A 23597-nucleotide genomic window follows, 5' to 3' on the forward strand; every position below is an offset into this window, starting at 1 on the left:
ATACGTATTCTTCTTCATCACATCATTAAATCTGTTTAAATCACTGGTCATCCTTTTTACACACAATTTTATATTCCCACAAAACTAAGCATTACTTCTAGTCGTACACATGTCCACAAAGGAGAGATCATCTTCAGGTTAAGGTTGAAACATTGTTCTCTCCTTATCAGTAAAAGTGTTAGTACCCATACCAGCTGTTCTGAGATACATTTAAATTTATTATCTATTGAGTTGAACCAATTTAAATGAAGCAAATTAATCTACTAGCATTTCATTAAAAACATTTTTTCTGTTAAACCATTATAATCTAACTACATAAATGTTTTATCTGGAGAGCTATACATAATTACAAACATATTCTATGAAGTGCTATCTATTACTTTATCCATTCTGTTGTAGTACATATAACACCTTCAACAATTCATCATTAAATAGAAATCTTTATGACATTATTTATTGCATTTCTAATCTAAACACTCCTTACTACTGTGCATCCAAACCTAGCTATAGCAACCAACCTGTTATTATTTCCTTCACCTAGGATGTTGCTCCAAGTTTTAAGATTGAATTCCAAATACACTGCTGTATTCAGAAGCACATATAAAGTAGTCACAGATGTTTCGTGAGGAACCCATAAGCTTATTTGCTCCATGTGGTGAAGGATATCAGATGTGTAACTGTGAACTGTATGAACAAAAGAAGCACAGAAAGGAACGAACACACCTTGAGCTGCCTCTACTGCTGGTATGTACTTATGTAGTTCTTTAACAAAGTTTAATACACTACGAAGAACTGCTTTTCTGTCTTTAATTCCTTCTGATGTATTCATGTACACCTCTCTCTTTGGGAGTTCTTCACCTCTGTTAAACCTTTCCCATTCCAAATGAATTTCTTCCTGAATTATTTCTTGGATGGAATGTTGCAGCGTACGCTGTAACATGTTAAGATATCCACTTTCCACTAGGCATGATCTGAAAGAAAAAAATTCTCATAAACAAAGTAAAAATTATAACATGTTAATTTTGAAGTATAAAAAACTAGAAAAATTTCTTGAATTATACATTTCATTCCAGGCTTGGCATGACCAGGTGGCTAAGGCACTTGACTTGTAATCTGAGGGCCACTGGTTCGAATTCCAGTCACACCAAAAAGCTAGCCATTTCAGCCATGGGGGCATTATAATGTGACAGTCAATCCCATTATTCGTTAGTAAAAAAGAGGCCCAAGAGTTGGCAGTGGATGGTGATGACTAGCTGCCTTCCCTCTAGTCTTACACTGCTAAATTAGGGACAGCTAGTGCAGATAGCCCTCAGGTAGCTTTGTACAAAATTCCAAAGGAAGCCAAAAAACATTTCATTCATATTATTGTATTTTATTGTATCTAATATTAATTTTCTCAGAAGTAAGATGAAACAGTTTTTGTCCCTACATTTTCATTTAGCTTCATGCAATATTTTAACAAGTTTCACACATCTTATTACAAGTCACTATCGGCTACTATATCATACACGTGAATTTGATCACAGGAATCTTATTCATAATTAAATTTCAGTTCTGTCCTTTACTATTCTGACATTTGTTTACACACAAACTCAGGATGATTCTAGATTATTATACTTTTAACTGCCATTCCAACTGACAACAAAAACAGAAGAAAATTGAAAAGCGCATTTGCAGGAGTGAAAAGAAATCAGTATTATTCCATAATTTTGTAGAAATGATCAATTTAAAGTTGATGTTTTCCTTACATGAAAATGTATTTCTGATAGATATTCACCCCAACACATACATAGTTCAGCTATAATTCTTGTACATCTGCCTCAGGGATGTGCATACCACTTGTCTTCAGCAAACTCCCATCCAATCTCATAAGATTTCTTGTGAATTGCATTACTGTACAATGATATCATTTTGCAGCAAAAGCCCTCCACCAATATGAGGGTGATATACCTCTATGCAGAGCAAAGCCCACTGTGCACTTGCACTTGAGAATGTCATTCTTTGATGAGGAAGAGAGTACAAAGGTGCACCAGAAGTGAGGATGGGTAAAGAGACAACCATCAGAAATATATCTTCAGATTATGTTAACTTCCAAGACAACACCACACCTCTACACACTGTTCAGTTAGAATCCCACACTAAAATGGTGGAGGGGCCAGTGAGAGATGAGCTTCTTGTAAAAAAGTGTCTGAAGAAGTCCCACGAAGTGCTACACCTGGTTGGTTGATTGGTTGGATGACTCACTGTTTTCTGACACAAAGCAGCTAGGCTATCTGCACCAAACATCCGGTAAAAAGGTAAAAGTAAATTTTGTAAAATTCATAAAAGGAAATTAAGGTAAAACAAAGTTTAAAAAATATATAAATAGCATAAAACTAATGTTTAATCTAGTCTACAACATTAAGAGAAACACTACAGTAATAGAAGTCATAAAGGACTTTCTGTAGCATAACTGTAATTATCATAACTCACCAGGAAGACTAACAGGTAAGTACAAAAACCATCAGTCACCTGAAGTTGGCCTTAACAGTCCTGGTTCAGAGTTATTTGACATTATGGCCATTTTTAAAAAGTAAAGTATAAAAAGTTTTAAAAGATGTGTAGCAAAATTTTAATAATAACTCACCAAGATGAGTAACAGGTAGTTAAAACGGATAGTTCAAACAGCAGCGTTAGTTACCTGAAGTTGGCCTTACCAGTCCTGGTTCCAAGTTATTTGACGTTATGGCCATTTTTAAAAAGTAAAGTAAAAAAAGTTTTAAAAGATGTGTAGCAAAATTTTAATAATAACTCGCCAGGATGAGTAACAGGTAGTTCAAATGGATAGTTCAAACAGCAGCGTTAGTCACCTGAAGTTGGCCTTTCCAGTCCTGGTGTCGAGTTATTTAATGTTACGGCCATTTTCTAATTTCAAATCAAAGTAGCGAGACTGTGATTCTTAAAAAGGGATCCACATTAAAAAAGGTTTAATATATAAATTAAAAAACTTAAATGGAATTAGAAAGATTAATGGGCTTTAAAAAACTGAAAACTTTACCAAGGTGGACAGTGTCACCATCACCAATAACATTATCTAACATTATGGACAAACTTTGGGACAGAACATGTTTAAAATGGTCCCATCATTGAGAGTCGTAATGATGGCAAGAAAGTAAAATTTGGATTATTGTGATCTGAGTGTTACACAGACTACACATTGGTGCATCAATCCCAGATAAAAGAAAACGTTGAGTTAAAAACTGCGACAAATTTGTGGTCTAGTTAGAACAACTTCCTCTTTCTGATCCTTATGGAAGCAAGATGACAAAAGTCCAATATAGGGTTTTATTTGGAAAAGCTTGTTTTCGCATTGCTCACTCCAAGTCGACTGCCAGCTGGCACTGAGCTGTGTCTTGAATACAGGACCATAGTCTATGTATGGAACAGGCACAGAGCTGATAATGCCAGAGCAGATAGATTTAGCTGCAGCTCATTCCTGTGAATACCAATGTGGCCCGATATCCAGAAAAACTGGATTGAAGTAGATGTTAATGAGAAATGGGTTAGTTGGTTTTGAATATCAGCGAGAAAAGGATGTGAACCAACGTGAAGCAATTCCAGGGCCAGTAGAGAACTAATCAAGTCAGTATAAATAGTGCAGTTTGAGTACTGCTTAGCTTCTGTGTGATCCAGGGCAAGAGAAATATCATGCAGTTCAGCAGTGAACACAGAAGCTGTAGAGGGGATTCTGCACACAACCACCAAACCCCAACAAACCATGGCAGAGCCCACACACTCACCTGATTTTGAACCATCTTCATAAATAGGAATGGAAAGATGGTTCGAAAGATGTTCAGCAAATAAAAGACAGTACTTTGAATCAGGAGTATCTGCTTTTCTCAGATGACTTAAAGAAAGGTCACATTTGGGGATTGTAATAAGCCATGGTGGGATGGGCTGACTAGTGGATAAAGCAATGTTATCCAAGGACAGACCCAATTCATCCAACTGCACCTGGATACGAAGGCCAAAGGAGCATTGGCAGACCATCTGTTCTGAAAAAGTATGGCCCATCGAGGAAGGAAAACACAACCCCAGGTGGGATGCTTTGGTAAGGAACGAAGTTTGGAAGCATATAGTAAAGACAGTTGCAAACGATGGAGGTGCAAAGAAGGTTCATGAGACTATGTATAAGCTCTGAATTGGGGAAGCACAGAAAGCCCCAGTGCAGAGCCGAAGTCCTTGATGATGAATGGGGGCAAACCCATAGACCAGTGATCCATAGTTAAGTTTTGATTGAAAAAGAGCACGATATATCTTTAGCATAGAACACTGATTCACTCTCCAAGTGGTGGTAGAGAGGACATGGAGGATGTTCAGTGCTCTTGTACATTTGACCCGTATCTGCTTGATGTGTGGTATAAGGGTTAGCTTATGGTCAAAGTAGAGTCCTAAGAACTTTGTCTTAGGGACCACAGGAAGCACAACTTCACTGATACGGAGTTCAGGATCAGAGTGAATATTCCATTGGCAGCAAAAGTGCATGCAAATGGTTTTAGAGAGAGAAAAATTAAAACCGTTTGCTGTGATCCACTTCAGTAAATGATTGAGGGCAGTCTGAAGCTGCTGCTCAATATGTCACATTCAACGAATGACATGAGATGTAAAAGCCATTGACATAGAGCCCATTTGCAACAGTGAGAAGGAGTTGTTCAGTGATGGCATTAATTTTTATACTGTAAAGTGTGACACTCAAAACACAGCCCTGAGAGACTCCAAGTTCCTGTAGAAAAGAACGAGAAAGTGTTGAACCCACACAAACTTGGAATCTTCTGTCCATTAAAAAATTTTTTTAAAAAATTGGCAAATGGCCACGCAACCCATATATATATAAGGATATATATATAAGAATTGTAAAATTCCATATCTCCATGTTGTATCACAAGCCTTCTCAATGTCAAAGAATATTGATACAAGATGTTGTAATTGAGAAAGGCTTCTCTGATTGATGTTTCAAGTCGATTTATGTGGTCCATGGCGGAGCTTTGTAGTCGGAACCAACACTGGGTGGGCAAGAGGAGATTGTTTGATGTGAGGAACCAAACAGGACGAGCATTAACCATCCTCTCTAAGATCTTACAGAGACAGCTCATCAAAGAAATTGGACGGTAGTTTGAAGAAATCTTGGGATCCTTCCCAGGCTTAGAGAAAGATAGGATAATAGCCTGCCACCAGGCATCAGAAAAAAACATTCTCCTGCCAGATTCGGTTAAAAACAATCATAAGAATAGCAAGAGAAGCAGGAGATACATGATGCAGCCAGTTAGTGTATATCGTCAGGTCCAACTAATATACTGCCAGACCGATGAAGGGCCCGGTTTGAGTTCCACCAGTGTAAAGGGACGATTACAGTCATAGAGACAATCCGCTTGAAAGGAAAGAGGTGATCGCTTTGTCCGAGACGTAATAGCCAAGAAGGTGAAGGAAGAAGCAGAAGTGCTAGATAACTGGCAAAAGGTTTCACCTAGAGTATTGGTGATGCTTCAGGTATCAGCTACTTCCTGGTCATCAGAGAGCAAGATCGAGAGGAAGACAGAATTGTATTGCCCACTGACCTTTCATATCTTGTCCCACATGACTTTGGAATTGGTGGTAGAGGATATGCCGATTGTGAACTTAATCCAAGATTCCATCTGGCTTTGACCTCGTATCCACCTAGTGTGTGCACGAGCCCACTGCAAAGCAATGCGGTTCTAGAGTGTGTGATATCTAAGGAAAGTATCTTAGGCCCATTTTTGAGCCTTCTGTGCCATGTGGCAGGCAGGATTCCACCATGGACAAGAATATAATGGAAAACGTGTTGAGGTTTTAGGTAAAAATTGAGCAGATGCTTGTATAATATAGTTAGTTACGGCTGCCACACAGTCATCTATTGATGGCTTACAGACAATGACAGGATCAAATACTGCGAGAGCAGTGAAAGAGGGCCAGTTTGCCTGATCCAGCCTCCACGTGGGCACAATGGTCGGGTGCCATTGACCACAGCTAGTCTCTCTTGAAATTGTAGGAAAATGATCACTGCCTCATGTATTATTGTCAACCCTCCATGAAAAATGGGAGAATAATGAAGGGGAACAAATTGAGAGATCAATAGCAGTAAAGGACTGACTAGGTGCATGGAAATAAGTAGAAGAACCAGTATTGAAAAGAAAAAGGTTGTGGTCAGAGAGCATACACTCTACAGAGTGACCGCTCCTATCAATATCAGCACTTCCCCAGAGGGGATGATGTCCATTAAAGTCCCCCAGGATGAAAAACGGAGACAGCAACTGTTCAAATGAGAGCATCAAGGTCTGATTGATTATATGTCTCTCCAGGTGACAGGTAGAGAGAGCAAACAGTGATGGTATGACCCAAGGAAACATGGATGGCTACGGCTTCCAAGGGTGTGTCGAGTGGCAAAGACAGGGTGGGCACATGTTGATCAACCGACAGTGCAATCCCTCCATGTACTCGTCCATCACACAACCTGTCATTTCCCTACAAAGAAAACTGCTGAAAGGTGAATGTATCGGCAAGTTTCAGAAATGTTTCCTGTAAGGAAAGACATACAGGATGGTAGGAAGCAATCAGTGATTTGATGTCATCCAGATTAAAATACAAACATCGAAAGTTCCATTGCATCAAGGTGGCCATTTTTATTTATGTGTAGGTGAATTGGGTGGAGAGCCCTTGTATTTATGACCACATCTTCTTTTCTTTATTTTCTCTATTCGAGGTAGGTCTGTTGATCTCCATAGATTCTGCCCTGGGTTGATTGGGCAGGTCTTTGTTGTTGGAAGAAAATTCTAGTGACCGAGGATGTGAACGAATGATTGTTTTGCATCTTGGGATGAGAGAGAAAGATGGATCTGAGGAAATGCTTGTACCTGGAACCAAAGGATGTGGATCTTGGGGTTTGGTGGAATGTATATGAGGGACAGAGATAGGTGTAGAAGTTGATTCATCAACTTTTTTAAACATGGAGTTCAAAAGACTTCATCTGGTTTGAGAATGATTCTTTTGGAGGCATAGTGAGATCTATCTGCACTCCCACTGTAGATGTGGAATGAAGTGCAGCAACTTTCGAGCCTCAGGGTAAATAATGTTTTGAATTGTTTTCAAACGCTGCACCTCTTTTTCTCCAAACCATTCAGGACAAGAATGAAAGTAGGATGAGTGACAGCCATTGCAACTGACACACTGAGGGTCCGTTTCCCATCATAAGCATTGTGGTCTTTGCCACTGCAACAAGCACACATCAAGGAACCACAAGATGATGTATTTGAGTGACTGTACCGCTGATACTGCAAACATCTGAGAGGGTTTAGAATGTATGTCTGTACCTTGCAATTAAGATAACCTGCCTTGATGGTAGCAGGTGGATGCTGTGATGTAAATATCAGAATGAGGACAATGGTTGGCATCATAATTCCATCTTTGTGAGTTGAGATCGCCTCACTTCAGAAACTCCTTGGGTGGAGAAACCAGTGAGGATCTCTGACTCGGGAATGCTCTTCAAATCCTTCTCAACAGTAACTCCTCGTGACAAATGTAAAGTAGCATGAGGCATAACCTCAACAGGTATATTCCCAATTGCCTTTGAATGCAAGAGGAGTTCACTGTGTTGAGATGTGGATGTTTCCACCAATGTGTTATGAGAGTGAAGCTTCTTTACTGACTTTGGAGAGCCAGCAAGTCCCTCTAGTCCCTTCCAAATGAAAAAGGGAGACATTTGCCCTAAAGGTTTGTCTGTAAGAGAATGTAGTATAAGGAAATAAGGTACAGATGTTATGCATGTTGAAAATTGCTGCTCAGAACCTTCAAGACGTGATCATTTACCTATGTACTGTTTTTTCACTATTTTATTCAAGGTTTTATTTGGAGGATCCATAAAAAAAAAGAATATTTCTGTGCCCACTGACCCCACCCACCATGGAGCCCTATGAGGAGACACACTACAATATCAAACAAGGACACTGCAGCAACACCAGGGTTTTGTGCACACTATACCCAAACACTAAGATCAGATACAATGTCCACAACACCTGTTAAAAACATCCAACACGGATACTTGATCGACCCTATCCTAAGTGGACCAGCTAACTGACCCTAGGGGGGCCACCACAAGGCTGCCCATCTACAGGAATTCAAGACCAAAGTGATGTGTTCGGGTTGAACCTCCTCTCTCTTTACAAGTCACCATGCACAGCAAACAGGGAAAGTTCTGTTGTTTCAGTTTACCTTCTCTGGGAGGTCCCCTCACCATGCACAGCAATCCACAATGAGGGGCACTGACTAGAGACACACTGAAAGTGTCACCCCCACTTACCTTATTGGTACTCAACTGTATATCATCCCAGCCCTATCAGTGAGAGTTCTCTGTACACCAACACCCTCGTGGCTAGATTCTCCCATGCCCCATTTGATGAATATTGACAGTGGGAGGACCTGCAAAAATACCCATACTCTTATTGGTCCTTCAGTCTGAAAAGATCTCTTACCAGAGACAGTGGAATGGATGACCATGAAATTCTATTTTCAAAAGTGAGCCAGGGAAAAAGACAAAACACACCTGCAGAATAGGTATGGTATTGACTGAACAAAAGGTAAATACACATAGACATACCTCAAGAATATATCAAGTGGTCTTGAACAAAATACCATCTCAAAGTAGGCACATAAGGTATCATGGCAGAAGGTACGAGTTATTTCCATTAACCTGGCTCAAGGAAGATTTTGGAAAATAAGTATACCCTGGGAGGCACCATCAGCCACCTGATAGGATAGATAAATGTGAAAGGGGCTCTGAAAGAGAAATAGTATGTATTCTTCTTACAGACAGTATAATGAGAGAAGAATACTTACATGCAGAAGCCAAAAACTATCAGTAGATTAAACAATCAAAAAAGTTTAGGGGAGATTAATTTATGGAGAACAACCAGATGCTTGTCTACAGAGGCTTGTCCTAGGGATGCCAAAGAAAAATGTACGAGAAGGAAAAAGGTGACAAATCAAATGCAAAAAAAATGTGGAAGTCTGCAAGAATCCCCAACTCATGACAAACAAAGGAGGTAATGGACACACTGAACCACCCAACAGGACATGGGAATCAACCTGGATCCAATAGGATAGAGATGGGAAAGAAGTGTGGGCAATCTACCAAGCTGTTAAAAGACTAAGGAAGGAGAAATTGGATTATGGAGAGGGATATAGAAGCATGATAGAGAAATGTGCAAAAAGCAACCATAGGATAAACAACCAAACAGCTGCAATAGTAGACGAAAAGGAAGAAGATGCCAGAATAAAGGGATGGCCCTAAAAGCAGGAAACCAATGTACAAAATAGAGCAAATCAAATTAAAATCTGAGTTAGGAAGCAAAATGAAGAGGAAGGAGAGAATTCAGGGATAGCAAACACTTTGTGGTACTGAGAGAGAGGAGAAAGGCCATGTACAAATGTACAAGGCCTCCTGATAAAGGCAGGTGATAAAGTTGAAATCTGCAGGCTGACCCTCCCTATACGAACATCTGCAAAGAATATGGTGTAAAATATTTGCAATTTTATTCCAAAGGTCGATATCGACATGGCATTTGAAAATGTTACTTGTTCAATATATATGGTTCTGTAATGTGTTATAGTTTTCTATATTGTATCACACGTCTATTGACATAAATCAGTGAATTTTAGCTCCTAAAAATTATAGTTTTTTTTAAATTAACAAATTATGTTTTGTTTCAATTGTCTGACCAGCTACTCCTATACCACTTCAGTTCCATCATTTTCACTTGTACGTTTCTGATACTTTTTACTTACTCATGTTTCCACAGAATCTTTGTTGTAAAACTGTGTAGTAAAATATATATATTTACTTAATAAAGTAAATCACACTGGGTTTTAAAAATTTTTTGTATATAATAATTTCTAATGTTTTTGCAGTTGACAGATCATAACACAGACACTTTCATTAATGTAGAATCTGTTAGTGAAAAATGGCTTCATGAAAAACAAGAACTAAGGTACAGAAACACGTGGAACTGTGTATAAAGAAATTTATATTAGCACCTGGTATTCTTCTAATAAAGAAGAAATGTTGTGGAGTGTATGATGTCTCTCATGCAGAAGAACAGGGCCAGCATGCAACAGAGGTCAACTTCTGATGAAGTGGATCTCCTGGCCTATGCAGTGACTGCACACTGGGAATATTGTAATGTTTACATCCTCTACCCTAAGAATGTAGCCAAACATACTGATAAACTTTACAGAGAGTTCAAGAAGAATGTTCAGTAAGTTAGACTGAATGATATTTAGAAGACCGAAATGAAAGTTTACAATGAAGAAATGATGTAACTGTTTGACACATTTTGTGAGGATGAGAGATGGACTAAACTTGAAAAACAACATGGTTTTATGATGAGTCAGATGGAATTGGACTTCTTGCAGGATATGAGAGGACCAAGAAGAGTTGGTGGATCACCAATCACAAATATCCAGAGAACATCATAACGTGAAGAACATAGGATAATGTTGAAAGAATTTAAGAAAAAGGAAGATGTAGACAAGAGTTAGTTAAAATGAAGCAGACCTGAGGGCAGATAGTGCTAATAATGATGAGGAAAACTGCAATAGGAAAGACGATGATGAATATGAACTACAGATGGAAGTAGATAAAGTGAAAGGAGGAACCCAGAAAAAGTTCATGTACTTGTTACTACTTAGTCTTCTAGTTCTACATATAATATGCTATATTAATTTTAGTATATCTGAGAAATAGTCAGGAAAAATTAGTCTAAGTTCTACTGGGTATTTGACAAGCTTAAAAGAAAATTCCACTGTTCTAATACTTTAGCAGCTGCAGCTCTAAATGAAGTTGCCAGTGGCCTATTTGGAAGGAGCTACAAATACAATGACCAAAATGAACAATGTGTTCATCTCGACACTGCACAACGTGTAAAATATCCGAGACTCTAGCAAAGCCTAAGGTGCTCTTACATGCATTGTTGAAGTAATGAAATCTGAGGATGTAGTCATTACATATCACAGTGATGGATCAAAAAGGCAGGAATGCTGATGGACTCTCTGTTCAAGATGTTACCATTGATGGCAAGTACAGGCCTTTTCTAACATTACCTATTGCAAGTGAGAGTTGCTCCAACCTTGCAAAACTTTAAGTTAACTGTTCTGAACACTCTTGTTGTTTAGTGACATTAAAGCGACAAATATTCTTTAAAAATTTACATTCCAGGAAACAGATGCCACAGTTCATAATTTGTGATACTTGTATCATGAAGCAGAAGTTAAAAGCTTTCCCGACTGGTATGATAAAATCACTGACACACCTGCCTGTATTGTGGACTTTTTAGAATTTCTAACTGTGTTTCTTGTTTGTTCTGCTGTACTTGGGATCCATTTAATTGAGTATTACCTCTCCATCACATACTTTAATCTTGTATGTTATGATCAGGTAGTTCCAACTATGCAGCAGTTGAAAAAAAAATGATCTTGTGAAATGAGACACTGATGAGAAGAAACATGCCAGGATAAAGAGATAGCCCATTTCTCACCAATATTGCCCAGGAGAGGTGGTCCCTCAAGATACAGCTCTCAGCAAATGATAGGCAATATAAACCTGATGTGAATGGGCTCAAAAATTGATATCAATTGCAAAGAAATATGAAACAGGAGCCTCACGAGCTGTTGGTGGAAGAAATTATCATGAAAGAGACAGAGTGAAATATCACCAAGCGATACAGAGGTAGAAGTGGGAATGGGAACATAAAAGAAATGTACCTCAAAAGTACTAGTTCCTCCTCCTAAACATGTTCTCACTCTTGATTTAAAGTCTTCCTGTTTTTCTCATCTTTTCTTGATCAGTGGTCTTTAGTTTAACACTCTCAGCAGTGACCACCACAATGTACAAATATCTGGGTACTTTTCTTCTGGTGATGGTCTCACTTTCTGCTGACAGTCATTTCCATTTCTCCACATTTATATCTATTCACTTCCCTCTATATGAATCTACATTATTTTTCACCAAGTCCATGGTTGATGTGATTGATTGATTGATTGATTTAGTGTTTTATGGCACAAAGCAGCGAGGCTATCTGCGCCAGACATTCGGTAAAAATGTAAAAAAAAAAATAAAAATAAATAAATAAATGTAGTAATAGACATAAATGGAAATGAAGGTAAAACAAAAAAGTATAAAACCAATGTTGACACCTAGTCTACAATGTTAAGATAAAAGGCAGAGTATAAGAAGTTGTAAGGTATTTACTCTAGCAAAAAGGTAATGATCATAACCATGGAAGATTAACAGGTAAGTTCAAGAACCACCGTCAATCACCTGAAGTTGGCCTTTCCAGTCCTGGTTCCGGGTTATGTGTCATAGCAGCTATTATCAAAATGTAAAAGAATAAAAGTTTTAAAAGACACTCCACAAAATCGTAATAATGAGTAGCCAAATGTCCAGTAAAAAGATAAAGTCAAGTAAATGGAGTAAAATTTGTAAAAGTAAATGAAGGTAAAAACAAAACAGCAATTAAAACAGAAAATGGTGTAAAAACCAATGTTGACATCCAGTCAACAAAGTTGTAAAGAACTACCTGTAGCAGAATTGGAATGATCGTAACCCGCCAGGAAGACTAACAGGTAAGTATAAAAACCACCGTCAGTCACCTGAAGTTGGTCTTTCCAGTCCTGGTTCCGGGTTATGAGTCAATATGGCCAGTACTAAAAAGTTAAGTAGTAAAAGTGTGAAATGATATGCAGCAAAAGTATAATAACAACTCGCCAGGATGACTAACGAGTAGTTTAAACAGGAGCGTTAGTCACCTGAAGTTGGCCTTTCCAGTCCTGGTGTCGAGTTATTTAATGTTCTGGCCATTGTCCAATGTCAAATTGAAGGAGAGAGATTAAAACTGTAAAAAAGGAACCACAATTAAAAAGGTGTAATGAATAAATATGCAACACTTAAATGAGATTAAAAAAGGTTAATGGCCATTAAAAAAATTAAAAACATTATCAAGGTGGACAGAGTCACCATCACCAATAACTCTGTCCAATGTTACAGATTGACCCTGGGAAAAAATATGTTTAAAATATTGCCGTCGTTGAGAATTGTAACGATGGCAAAAAAGTAAAACCTGGCTGATAGTGATTTGAGTGTTACACAAACTACACATTGGTGCATCAGTTCCAGATAAAAGAAAATGATGAGTTAAAAAACTGTGACCAATGCGTAGCCTAGTGAGAACAACTTCCTCCTTCCGAACTTTACGGAAGCTAGATGGCCAAAGTCCAATTTTGGGTTTGATTTGAAAAAGTTTGTTGTCACGTTGCTCATTCCAAGTGGACTGCCAGCTGGCACGGAGCCGAGCCTTGAAGACAACACCATAGTCCATGTACGGAATAGGCATAGGAGTGATGGTGCTGAAGCAGACATATTTAGCTGCCATGTCTGCAAGCTTGTTCCCGCGAATACCAACATGGCCTGATATCCAGAAAAACTGGATTGAAGTAGCTACTAATGAGAAATGGGCCAGTCGGTTTCGAATATCAGTGAGAATAGGATGTGAGCTAACGTGTAGCGATTCCAAGGCAAGTATAGAACTAAGCGAATCAGTATAAATAGTGCAGTTGGAGTACTGCTCAGCTGCAATATGATCCAGGGCAAGAGATATGGCATACAGTTCAGCAGTGAACACAGAAGCTGTAGAAGGGATTCTGCGCGCAACTGCTGACCCATAGCAAACCATAGCAGAGCCCACTGAATTACCTGATTTGGAACCATCTGTATAAATGGGAACTGAATGATTGTTTGAAAGATATTCATTGAATAAAAGACGGTACTTCCAATCTGGAGTATCTGCCTTTTTTAGGTGACTGAAAAAAAGGTCACATTTGGGGGCTGTAATAAGCCATGGTGGGATGGGCTGACCTGTGGAATCTGCAATGTTATCCAAGGACAGACCCAATTCATCCAATTACTCCCGGATGCGAAGGCCAAACGGAGCAATGACAGATCGTCTGTTCTGAAAAAGTACTGCCCACCGAGGAAGGAAAACACATTTCCAGGTGGGATGCTTTGGTAAGGAATGAAGTTTCGAAGTATATTGTAAAGATAGTTGCAAATGGCGAAGGTGTAGAGAAGGTTCATGAGATTCAATGTATATACTTTGAACTGGAGAGGTACGGAAAGCCCCAGTGCAGAGTCGAAGTCCTTGGTGATGAACGGGGTCCAGCATCTTTAAGGCCGAGGCTCTGGCAGAGCCATAGACCATTGATCCATAATCGAGTTTCGATCTAATAAGAGCACGATATACCTTTAACATTGAACAGCAATCTGCCCCCCAACTGGTAGAAGAGAGAACACGGAGGATGTTCAGTGCTCTTATGCATTTGACCCAAAGCTGCTTTAAGTGTGGTATAAAGGTCAGTTTACGATCAAAGATAAGCCCCAAGAACTTGGTCTCCGGGACCACTGGCAGCAAAACTTCACCGATATGAAGTTCAGGATCAGGGTGAATACCCGTTGACGGCAAAAGTGCAGGCATACAGTTTTGGAGAGAGAGAAATTAAAGCCGTTCGCCAGAGTCCACTTCTGTACACAATTGAGGGCGGTTTGTAGTTGCCGCTCAATATATCTCATGTTTGACAACTGACACGAGATGTGAAAGTCGTCGACATACAGCCCATTCACAACAGTGAGAGGGAGTTGTTCAGTGATGGCATTTATCTTTATACTGAAGAGTGTAACACTCAATACACAGCCTTGAGGGACTCCAAGTTCCTGTACAAAAGAACGGGAAAGTGTCGAACCCACACGAACTTGGAATCTCCTGTCCATTAAAAAATTTTTAATAAACATGGGTAGATGGCCACGTAACCCATATGTATGGAGGTCTCGCAAAATGCCATACCTCCATGTTGTGTCGTAAGCCTTCTCTATGTCAAAGAATATTGATACAAGATGTTGGCGGTTGAGAAAGGCTTCTCTGATAATGGTTGATGTGTCAAACACTTTCCTACACATCTATCTTAAGTTGTCCTCCCTTTGTAGTCTATACTCCATTTTTTTCATTTTCCTGTTCCTTGTTTCACTTTTTGACTTAACATTTGCTCCTCTTATATTTTCTGACATTGTGTGGGTCTTTGCCTCCCATATTTAAGGCCTGGGGCTGGACTTTCCATTCCTGAACTATTACCTTCTATTACTCCATTCTTAGATATTTTCTCTTCCTTTCTTTTCTATGGCTACTTGATTGGGAGTGGGGTACTTATCCTGGGATCTACATTCTTTCTGACACCCATTCTTCTTGTCTCAACCAAGTTAAGCCAACTTTTTTGCCTCTGACCTGTGACACGACTAACCAAGTTTTACAATTCTCATTCTCCTATATGAGAGGTTAATTTGCTTTTGAGGACTCTGGTTTCCTCAGAACCTTTCATTTCTTTGGGTCCAGCACTGATGTGTCTCCAACTATGCATTTACAAACCAATGATTTTTGTTCTTGGGGTCCATTTTCCTCTATATTAGCATTTCCTTGAGGTGTTGTCTTGGTGATTGGACTATGTCCAGATTACTTCCTGCATTTGCTTACTGCCTCAAACACAAATTTATTCCCTTGAAAATGGAAGTGAGGAAAGAGATAAATATGAAATAACAGAAATAACTGCTAGCATAAAGCGAGCCCAATAGCAGAAAGATTCTACATGTGTGATTGTCACTAATAAGAGTGGTTTTATTTACCTTAAAAAGTTTTCAATTTTTATGTATTAGTTAACTTTATAATAATAAAAAATACACATCAAAAACAAGAAATAAAGTACTTAAATGGGTCTTCCACTTTTTACTCTTGACTTGTGGCAGTTAAGACTGAATTGAAGAACTGAGCCAGCCATCATGAGCAAGACAATTAAAAAGAAAGGTTGTAATAGACAAAAGCAACAGTAAAACAGGGAACTAGAGGCTAACTTAGCCGCTAAGTGTCTATTTAATAGTGAAACAAAGTCCCAGGAAAGTAACTCTTGAGAAAAATTTTACTGAACCCAATACAAACAAGCAGATTTGTAACCAACATCAAGCAGGAAAGGACTGAGAACCATGAGGTCTATCATTGTGGATAACTAAAAGAAGCAAATTAGGGTGTTGAAAAAGTGTCTGGAACCATGGACGAGGTTATCAATCACCATGTCTGGAACCATGGACAAGGTTATCAATCACCATGTCTGCAACCATGGACGAGGTTATCAATCACCATATCTGCAACCATGGACGAGGTTATCAATCACCATGAATTGTGGACTACAAACAACTACTAGAAACCAATGAAAGACTAGAATTGGGTTGAGTGAAATAGAAGGAAGATTGGATACTAAACTCTCATCTTTACGGGAACAAGAAGAAAGATGGGAGTGTACAAATTAATAATGACTGTTTGTTGTGAAAATGTTTTTATGACTAAAATCCTTTCAATTAGTCATCTAATTTTCTCTACCACTATCCGTTATTGTACAAAATAACTGTAGTCAAATATAAATTTCATTACATACTATTATTTGACATTCTTCTTTGCATCATAAGTTTTGTTTATCTGCATATTTGACAACTAACCCTGCCTTGAAACAGCTAAGACAATAGACCTTTGGTTTCTATGCAGTATTTCACAAAGAATTTCTGACTTGTTATTGTTAAATAATGATTCTAAACACCTTATCAAACAGCTAAGACAATAGACCTTTGGTTTCTATGTAGTATTTCACAAAGAATTTCTGACTTGTTATTGTTAAATAATGATTCTAAACACTTTATCAAGTACTTTCACTTATTCAACATGAGGTCAGAGTTTAGTTGTAGCTCATAACAGATAAATCTGGACAACTGTTCTTAAACAAATTTTGTGTAAAATCCATAATATTTGTCTATGAAGGAAATGCTAATAATACTGGAAGGACATCAACATACCACTACAACACAACATCAGCAACAGAAACCAAGGTTTAAGTATTTCACACAAACATACCTCCAATCCCAGGACAAAGAGGCACAGTTTTCACTTCCATAGGAAGCAGTCTTGGTCTGGTGAAAGGGTGACTGTTTAGGGCTTTCATCTGGAAATGAGCTGTTTACACCTAAAAAACCCCAAGCATATCTTAACTGTTGAGAAATGCTAAATTTTGAACATATATTTTCAATAATGTTCAATGGTTTCTTTATAATTTTTCTAAATTCAAAAATATTTTACTATCATAATACTATAGTTCATTAAAACATTTACAAACCAACAAGAGTACAATAATATACTATATTAAATCAACCATTATCTCCTTTTAAATTACTGAAAATTAATATCTGTAAGTAATAATACATAATTAAAAAACATTACTTTCTGAAAAATGATAAAACATTAAAAAATTATATTTGGAATGTCCTAAAAATCTCTTTTGATGCACAAAAACAATAAAGCTACAAGTTCCACTTTTCTACAAACAGAATAGCTCTGAAACACTTATAAAAACTAATTTCATTAATATCTCTATTATATGTAAAGGAAGCTTTAAAACCTTTATTTCCTTTTGACTTTAGCAAAGAAACACTACACATAGCACCACACAATTCACCATACAAATAAAATTTGCTTTCAGCTTTCAGTCATAAAGTAATATATTTACTCCAAAAACCATTGTTTTTATTATTATTTGTCTCACCTCCTAGGAGTTGGAAGCAAATACTTTGAGCAGCAAAGTTTGAGTCATCGCATACAGGACCTCCTGTATGGAGTGAATTAATTTGTTCCTCAAACTTCAGAAATGCTTCAACCATATTCAAGATAATATCTGTGAGTTGACAAATTGCCATATGTTCTTTCTCTTTATTCTCATTAAATTTTGTTGTCCAGTTTTTCCCACATTCTACTGTTAAAGAAGATTTTCTTGTATCAAGGTAAGTGTCATTCATAATGACACTTAAAGAACCTTTTGACACCAGTGACCCTTTACTTTTTGTGCTCTTAAAGCTTTTACCATTCCATCTGTCTGAACGAGATTTACCAGACCCAGGGTGAACCTCAACAGATAGTCTGTCCTGTTCTACTATGTCAACAAATACACCTTTTTCCTCAAATATCAATGTCTCCAAATATTCTTCTGAAATGGCAGAATCACATTGTTGTTCCTGACTATGGTTCATGAAACACTGGTTTTTCTCTTTTAAACAAAAAATTAATTTCACTATGTCTGGCCAGGTTTTCTGTTCTTGTCTCAACCCATCTAAAACTCTCAGAACACTTGAGACATGATCTGCAATGAATTCAGTGTAATTTTTCTGGACTTCAGTCCAGGTCACCACAAGAGGTTGAAAGTAACCAATGCATACCATCTCTAGGTCTTCTATAATACAGTGCAGACAGAAAGACAGTAAGCAAAATAAGCAACATGAGAGCTCCTCAGAAGCTTCTATACAAGGACATTTGAAAAGTTTTAGTTGCTTCCTGCGTAATCTCCTATGAAAATCCCAAACTGAAGTAGCATCTAGAACAGAACAAATTATCTTTAAATAGTATCTAAAAGCAGCTTTTTTCACTAAACGACTGCAACCACTGTCTCCTATCAAAACAGACTGCAGGTGGCTATTAATGTAACTTTCCACATGAAAGCAAATACAGTTCCAAAGAGCTTCTGTTGCTTTCTCAGCACTAAGGCTAGGAATATCTGAACTGACTCTTTCAGAACAAAATGAACAACACAGACATGTTGACGTAATCAGTTCAAGCCCACACTGTCTTCTCAATTCTTCCAAGTGGCTTAACAGCTGCTCAAGACATCCCACATCGTAATGTATACAGGCAACCTGTAAAAAATATAAAAAATAACTACTAGTGATATTTTCTTGTTAAATACTAGATAGGACAAGAAATAAGGTTTAAGCAGAATAAACAACCGTTTCTAATGTAATAAAATGTTTAAAAATTTTACAACTCATGGCTGAGTGGAAAGGGAAAAACAACACAACACTAACTTTTTAATAATTAAAACAACACAACACTAACTTTTTAATAATTAAAACAACACAACACTAACTTTTTAATAATTAAAACAACACAACATTAATTTTTAATAATTTCCATAAATATCAAGTCATAATAAATTTGCTTCCACCCAAATATCAAAAGCAAAAAATATTATGATTTAAACTATTTTTATAACTAAATGTATATACATTTAAAAAGATTAAAAACAGAAAGGAAGAACAGCATGGCAGCACATCAAAACCTTGGAAGTGATGTAATGAAATGCAAGTTCATAAGAAAGAGAATAAAGAAATAAAAATTGCAGCCACAATAGAAATATCCAAGATCAGGATACAAATCATAAGATGGATCATTATACAATGTGTTCTGGTTTGTTAAGATACTGGTGGAAGACCCAAATTGTGTTGGGGGAAAACCCTCCTTCCAATTTAACCTCAACTCTCAGGGCCTCACATGAGTAAAACAAAAAAAAACTTTGAGCAGAATAGAGTGACTTAGCTCACACTGTCCCATTTATTTACCATTTTTTACTGTCAGAAGCCAGTTATGTGAAGGTTATTGGTCACAATAAAGAGAAAAATTACAAAAGATAAAATAAAAAGTTACAACTAAAACATAAAGCAGCAAGAAATAGAAAATACTACATCAATGAGAGAGACAGTAAAGATATCCTTTAAGTTAGCATTACAGTCTCAGTATGATGTTTGGTCAAACAGATATTAGGATATTGCTACACTAAGCCTAACTCTAATTATTAGATTATTTCCCATTCACCACTCTACTATGCTGTTGTATAGATCTTTAATGGTTTTTAAGAGATACACACAGTAGCAGGTATTATATAGGAAGGTGATACAATTACCATTAAATTAATTTATCTAAAACATCACACAGTAGCAGGTATTATATAGGAAGGTGATACAATTACCATTAAATTAATTTATCTAAAACATCACACAGTAGCAGGTATTATATAGGAAGGTGATACAATTACCATTAAATTAATTTATCTAAAACATCACACAGTAGCAGGTATTATATAGGAAGGTGATACAATTACCATTAAATTAATTTATCTAAAACATCACACAGTAGCAGGAATTATATAGGAAGGTGATACAATTACCATTACATTAATTTATCTAAAACATCACACAGTAGCAGGTATTATATAGGAAGGTGATACAATTACCATTAAATTAATTTACCAAAAATAAAACTGTATTATCTGAAGGTGACTCCAAACCTCCCAAAATTTATATCTGTGTAGCTGAGTTCCATAGTTTTCACCACAAAGAATGATGCAATAACACTACAATTCTCTTTGCAATCTTCAATCAGAAATACTCTCATTACAGAGAAAAATCTGTTCTTGTATCACTACCTTTCCATTCCAAGTGTCATCTTAGTATTTGTTTTTCTGTGAACCCTTTCCAACAATTCAATTTCTTACTAAGACACTCAATACTTCAAATATGGCCTGAGCAATGACCTAAACAATAGAATTATAATCTCTTAAGACTTGTATTAAATATTTCTGTACCACAAGTAACGACCCATCTTGAATGACTTATGAGAACAACCATAACACCAACATTATTTTATTACATAACACTGTTAAGATTGTTCTCATCAAAAGTTAACATTTTCCTGAACTTAAAACGTATTTTCAAAACACAATTGGAACAACTGTATAATTGAGTGTTTGTACAAAATATTGCACAGCTATACTTACTCTCTTCTTATTAAGTACTTTTGAAAGTATTTCAATAAACATGTATTCTCAAGACAGCAAATACTGGTGTTAAAACTTTAATTAAAATAAAGTACAGAACAATGTTTTGACCTTGTTAGTTCATCTCCAGGTTAACAAAGGTCAAATATTGTTCTATATTTTAATTAAAGTTTTAATACTCATACCAGCCATCTTGAGAACACATTTTCACTTCAAGTGGGTTTCTTGTCATCATGAATTTCAATAAACATTTTTTTTAATTTGATGCCATGTGTGAAAACAATACTGCTGAGAAGTAGTCATAACAGAACCACTTGCATAACGACTTTTATTGTGTATGTGTAATGTTTTCTTTTAACTTCCAAATATTATGTAAATATATCTTACAACTTTACTAAGACAGCTTCTTTGACGTTTTGACTGAACATCTTTCTTCACTGTTTCATTTTTACTCTTCCCATCAGAAATATTCTCTCCTTTTCCATTTTCACACCTGCTTCCAATTCCTTCTAGTACCTCTTCAATTTCTTTTAAACAAGCTTCAATACTAAATGTGCAACAGAAATAAACCTGATAATAAATAAACAATTATATGAGAAAAATAATTTGTTAAGACTTCTCATGAATGAGAAAATTATTTCCCCATATTGACATTCTTTATCTTCTTTCCAGCAAAAAACACACACACATATAAAGATAAAACTGTTCAAAATCTAATGTCCCAGAAGTAATAACTCTCATGCCAAAATTAACATAAGGATTATTAACCAAAAAGGAAACATATCACAAACCAATGGCACTTATCTTCTCTGTGATAACCCATTAAATGTATGAAATGAATGAAAGTTGGCATATTATTGTTAAATCTGTAGGGTAGAGAAGTGTTTGAAAGGTTATATTTCTATGGAAATTCTTATCCCAGTGTTTCCAACACTTTAAAAATGTTCCTCATCTAATAAAAGATTGTTTACTAGTGCATTCTACATTCCATATAAAATTCATTATATTACTTGGAAGATTACTTTTATTTTGTCACACAACTAAACAGAACATGACTTTAGTTTACCTATGAGTTCTTACTGCTTAACAGCTGCTTATCACTCACTATGTAGAAAATATTTACGACCAATAAAGTAAATAAATTTTGATACAAGAAACCTGAAAACATAAATGCTTTCAAAGGGTGAGCCTTTCCTTTTTATGCTAAGCTAATCAGTTTTATTGAATTAGAATTCAGTTTAAACTTATTTGTGTCATTAATAAAGTTTTCTCACCTCTGATCTGTAGAATTCAACTCCTCACTCAGAATTTTGTCAAGAGACGTGATACAATTCAACATACTGAACGTCATTGTCTACATTAAAAAATCTGAAATGTGTAATTCCATCAGTTATTGATATGTTTCATCAGTTGATAATAAATCAAACATATCTTTTCCAGTTTCACCAGTTGAAAATTAATAGAAAACATTCAATTTCAACCCACTTCCTCAATGAACAAAAAAATCTTCACAGGTTCAGTAACACTTAATACTAATTTATACAGCAGATTAGCAATTACAAGATTTTCACTAAATATTTATTTACAATTTTATAAAAAGGTTTGTGTGGTAAAACCAATTATTTTTTGATTAATTAAATTCCTTCAGACTTTCACAGGCAAGACCATTTCAATATCTCAAATTATTCCTGGTTCTTTAGTACTGTCCCCACACATTCACCTCCACTCTAATGATATGATTTTTTTTTAAACATTTATTTATCAGAAGTATGACTACTATTTCCTAACAGAGGTGGTATTTGAGTTATACAAGTATTGACAATACTAATCAAATGAAGATAATTATAGAAACCAAGTAATTTTAAAGGAATTTATTACTAAGATTTGATACAAATAAAATAATTAAGCTTCAGTTACACTCACAGATTATCATAAGTACATGAAAACACTTCTACTAAATGTATGTTATTACTTCCACTAATACTACTAGGGCTTATAAGCTGTAATGTAATTGTAATAAAATAATCAATAATAATAATAATACTTTCTTTTCAGTAAAACTCAATGTTAGTTTTGTTAAAGCATCTGATGTTAATTATAAAAGTTTAAAATAAACACAAATGTTATTTGCACATAATATCACAAATTTAAACTTATATGTATTACTAGTCTTACTACTACAGCACCACAGTTATGTCAATCTGGAATTTTCATATTGAAACAAAATAAAGGGCGCCACCTTCAAAATAATGAACGAGTTTACTGTTTAGCTAAAATAAACTATTAATTTAATAAAAATATGGTATAAAATCATGATATATTACCTACTTAATGATTGAATGTACAATACAATGCAAAACTATTAGTACAAAGTTAAAAATTATATTTCAAGCTACTTTAAAATAGGGTAAATAACAGATGAAACATCAAATTTTATTGATCCTTATTGTTAGTAAAATAGATTGTTTGTTTTATTTTGTGAATTTCGCACAAAGCTACTCGAGGGCTATCAGCGCTAGCCGTTTCTAATTTAGCAGTGTAAGACTAGAGAGAAGGCAGCTAGTCATCACCACCCACCGCCAACTCTTGGGCTACTCTTTTTTACCAACGAATAGTGAGATTGACCGTCACATTATAACACCCCCACGGCTGAAAGGGCGGGCATGTTTGGTGCGACCCTCGGATTACGATTCGAACGTCTTAACCCACCTGGCCATGTAGGACCACCTAGCTGAATGAAACCGCTAACCAAAGTCGACAATGTGGAGTGATCATTTTCATCAGTACGAAAAAAACCAGAAAAAAACCTGCAC

General features: G+C 36.4%; 1 protein-coding gene across 3 annotated transcripts; it reads right to left on the bottom strand.

Annotated features, from left to right (window-relative positions):
• Nucleotides 1-454: 454 nt before the first annotated feature.
• Nucleotides 455-23014, bottom strand: LOC143249931 (uncharacterized). Of its 3 annotated transcripts, none has more exons than XM_076500546.1 (6): nucleotides 22960-23014; nucleotides 22059-22152; nucleotides 21172-21331; nucleotides 17728-18868; nucleotides 17043-17151; nucleotides 455-971 (listed from the first exon to the last, which is right to left on the bottom strand). In XM_076500546.1, exons 2-6 carry the CDS (start codon nucleotides 22133-22135, stop codon nucleotides 470-472), a joined length of 1989 nt encoding a protein of 662 aa, XP_076356661.1. In that variant the 5' UTR covers nucleotides 22136-22152; nucleotides 22960-23014; the 3' UTR covers nucleotides 455-469. The 3 variants fall into 3 exon arrangements, with proteins under 3 accessions (XP_076356661.1, XP_076356662.1, XP_076356663.1); XM_076500547.1 differs by having other exon boundaries at nucleotides 22971-22993; XM_076500548.1 differs by lacking the exon at nucleotides 22960-23014 and adding an exon at nucleotides 22708-22946.
• Nucleotides 23015-23597: the final 583 nt, after the last annotated feature.

The sequence above is a fragment of the Tachypleus tridentatus genome, chromosome 4, assembly GCF_004210375.1.
Source record: "Tachypleus tridentatus isolate NWPU-2018 chromosome 4, ASM421037v1, whole genome shotgun sequence".
NCBI classification, from domain to species: Eukaryota; Metazoa; Arthropoda; class Merostomata; order Xiphosura; family Limulidae; genus Tachypleus; species Tachypleus tridentatus.

Excerpts from the sequence above, each read along its gene's own strand:
- LOC143249931 (XM_076500546.1), bottom strand. The coding sequence starts at position 22,135 with ATGACGTTCAGTATGTTGAATTGTATCACGTCTCTTGACAAAATTCTG. Across the intron at positions 17,152-17,727 it reads TTGCTTCCAACTCCTAGGAG|GTGTAAACAGCTCATTTCCA; the intron begins GTGAGACAAATA and ends GGGGTTTTTTAG. Across the intron at positions 972-17,042 it reads TCTTTGTCCTGGGATTGGAG|ATCATGCCTAGTGGAAAGTG; the intron begins GTATGTTTGTGT and ends TTTTTCTTTCAG.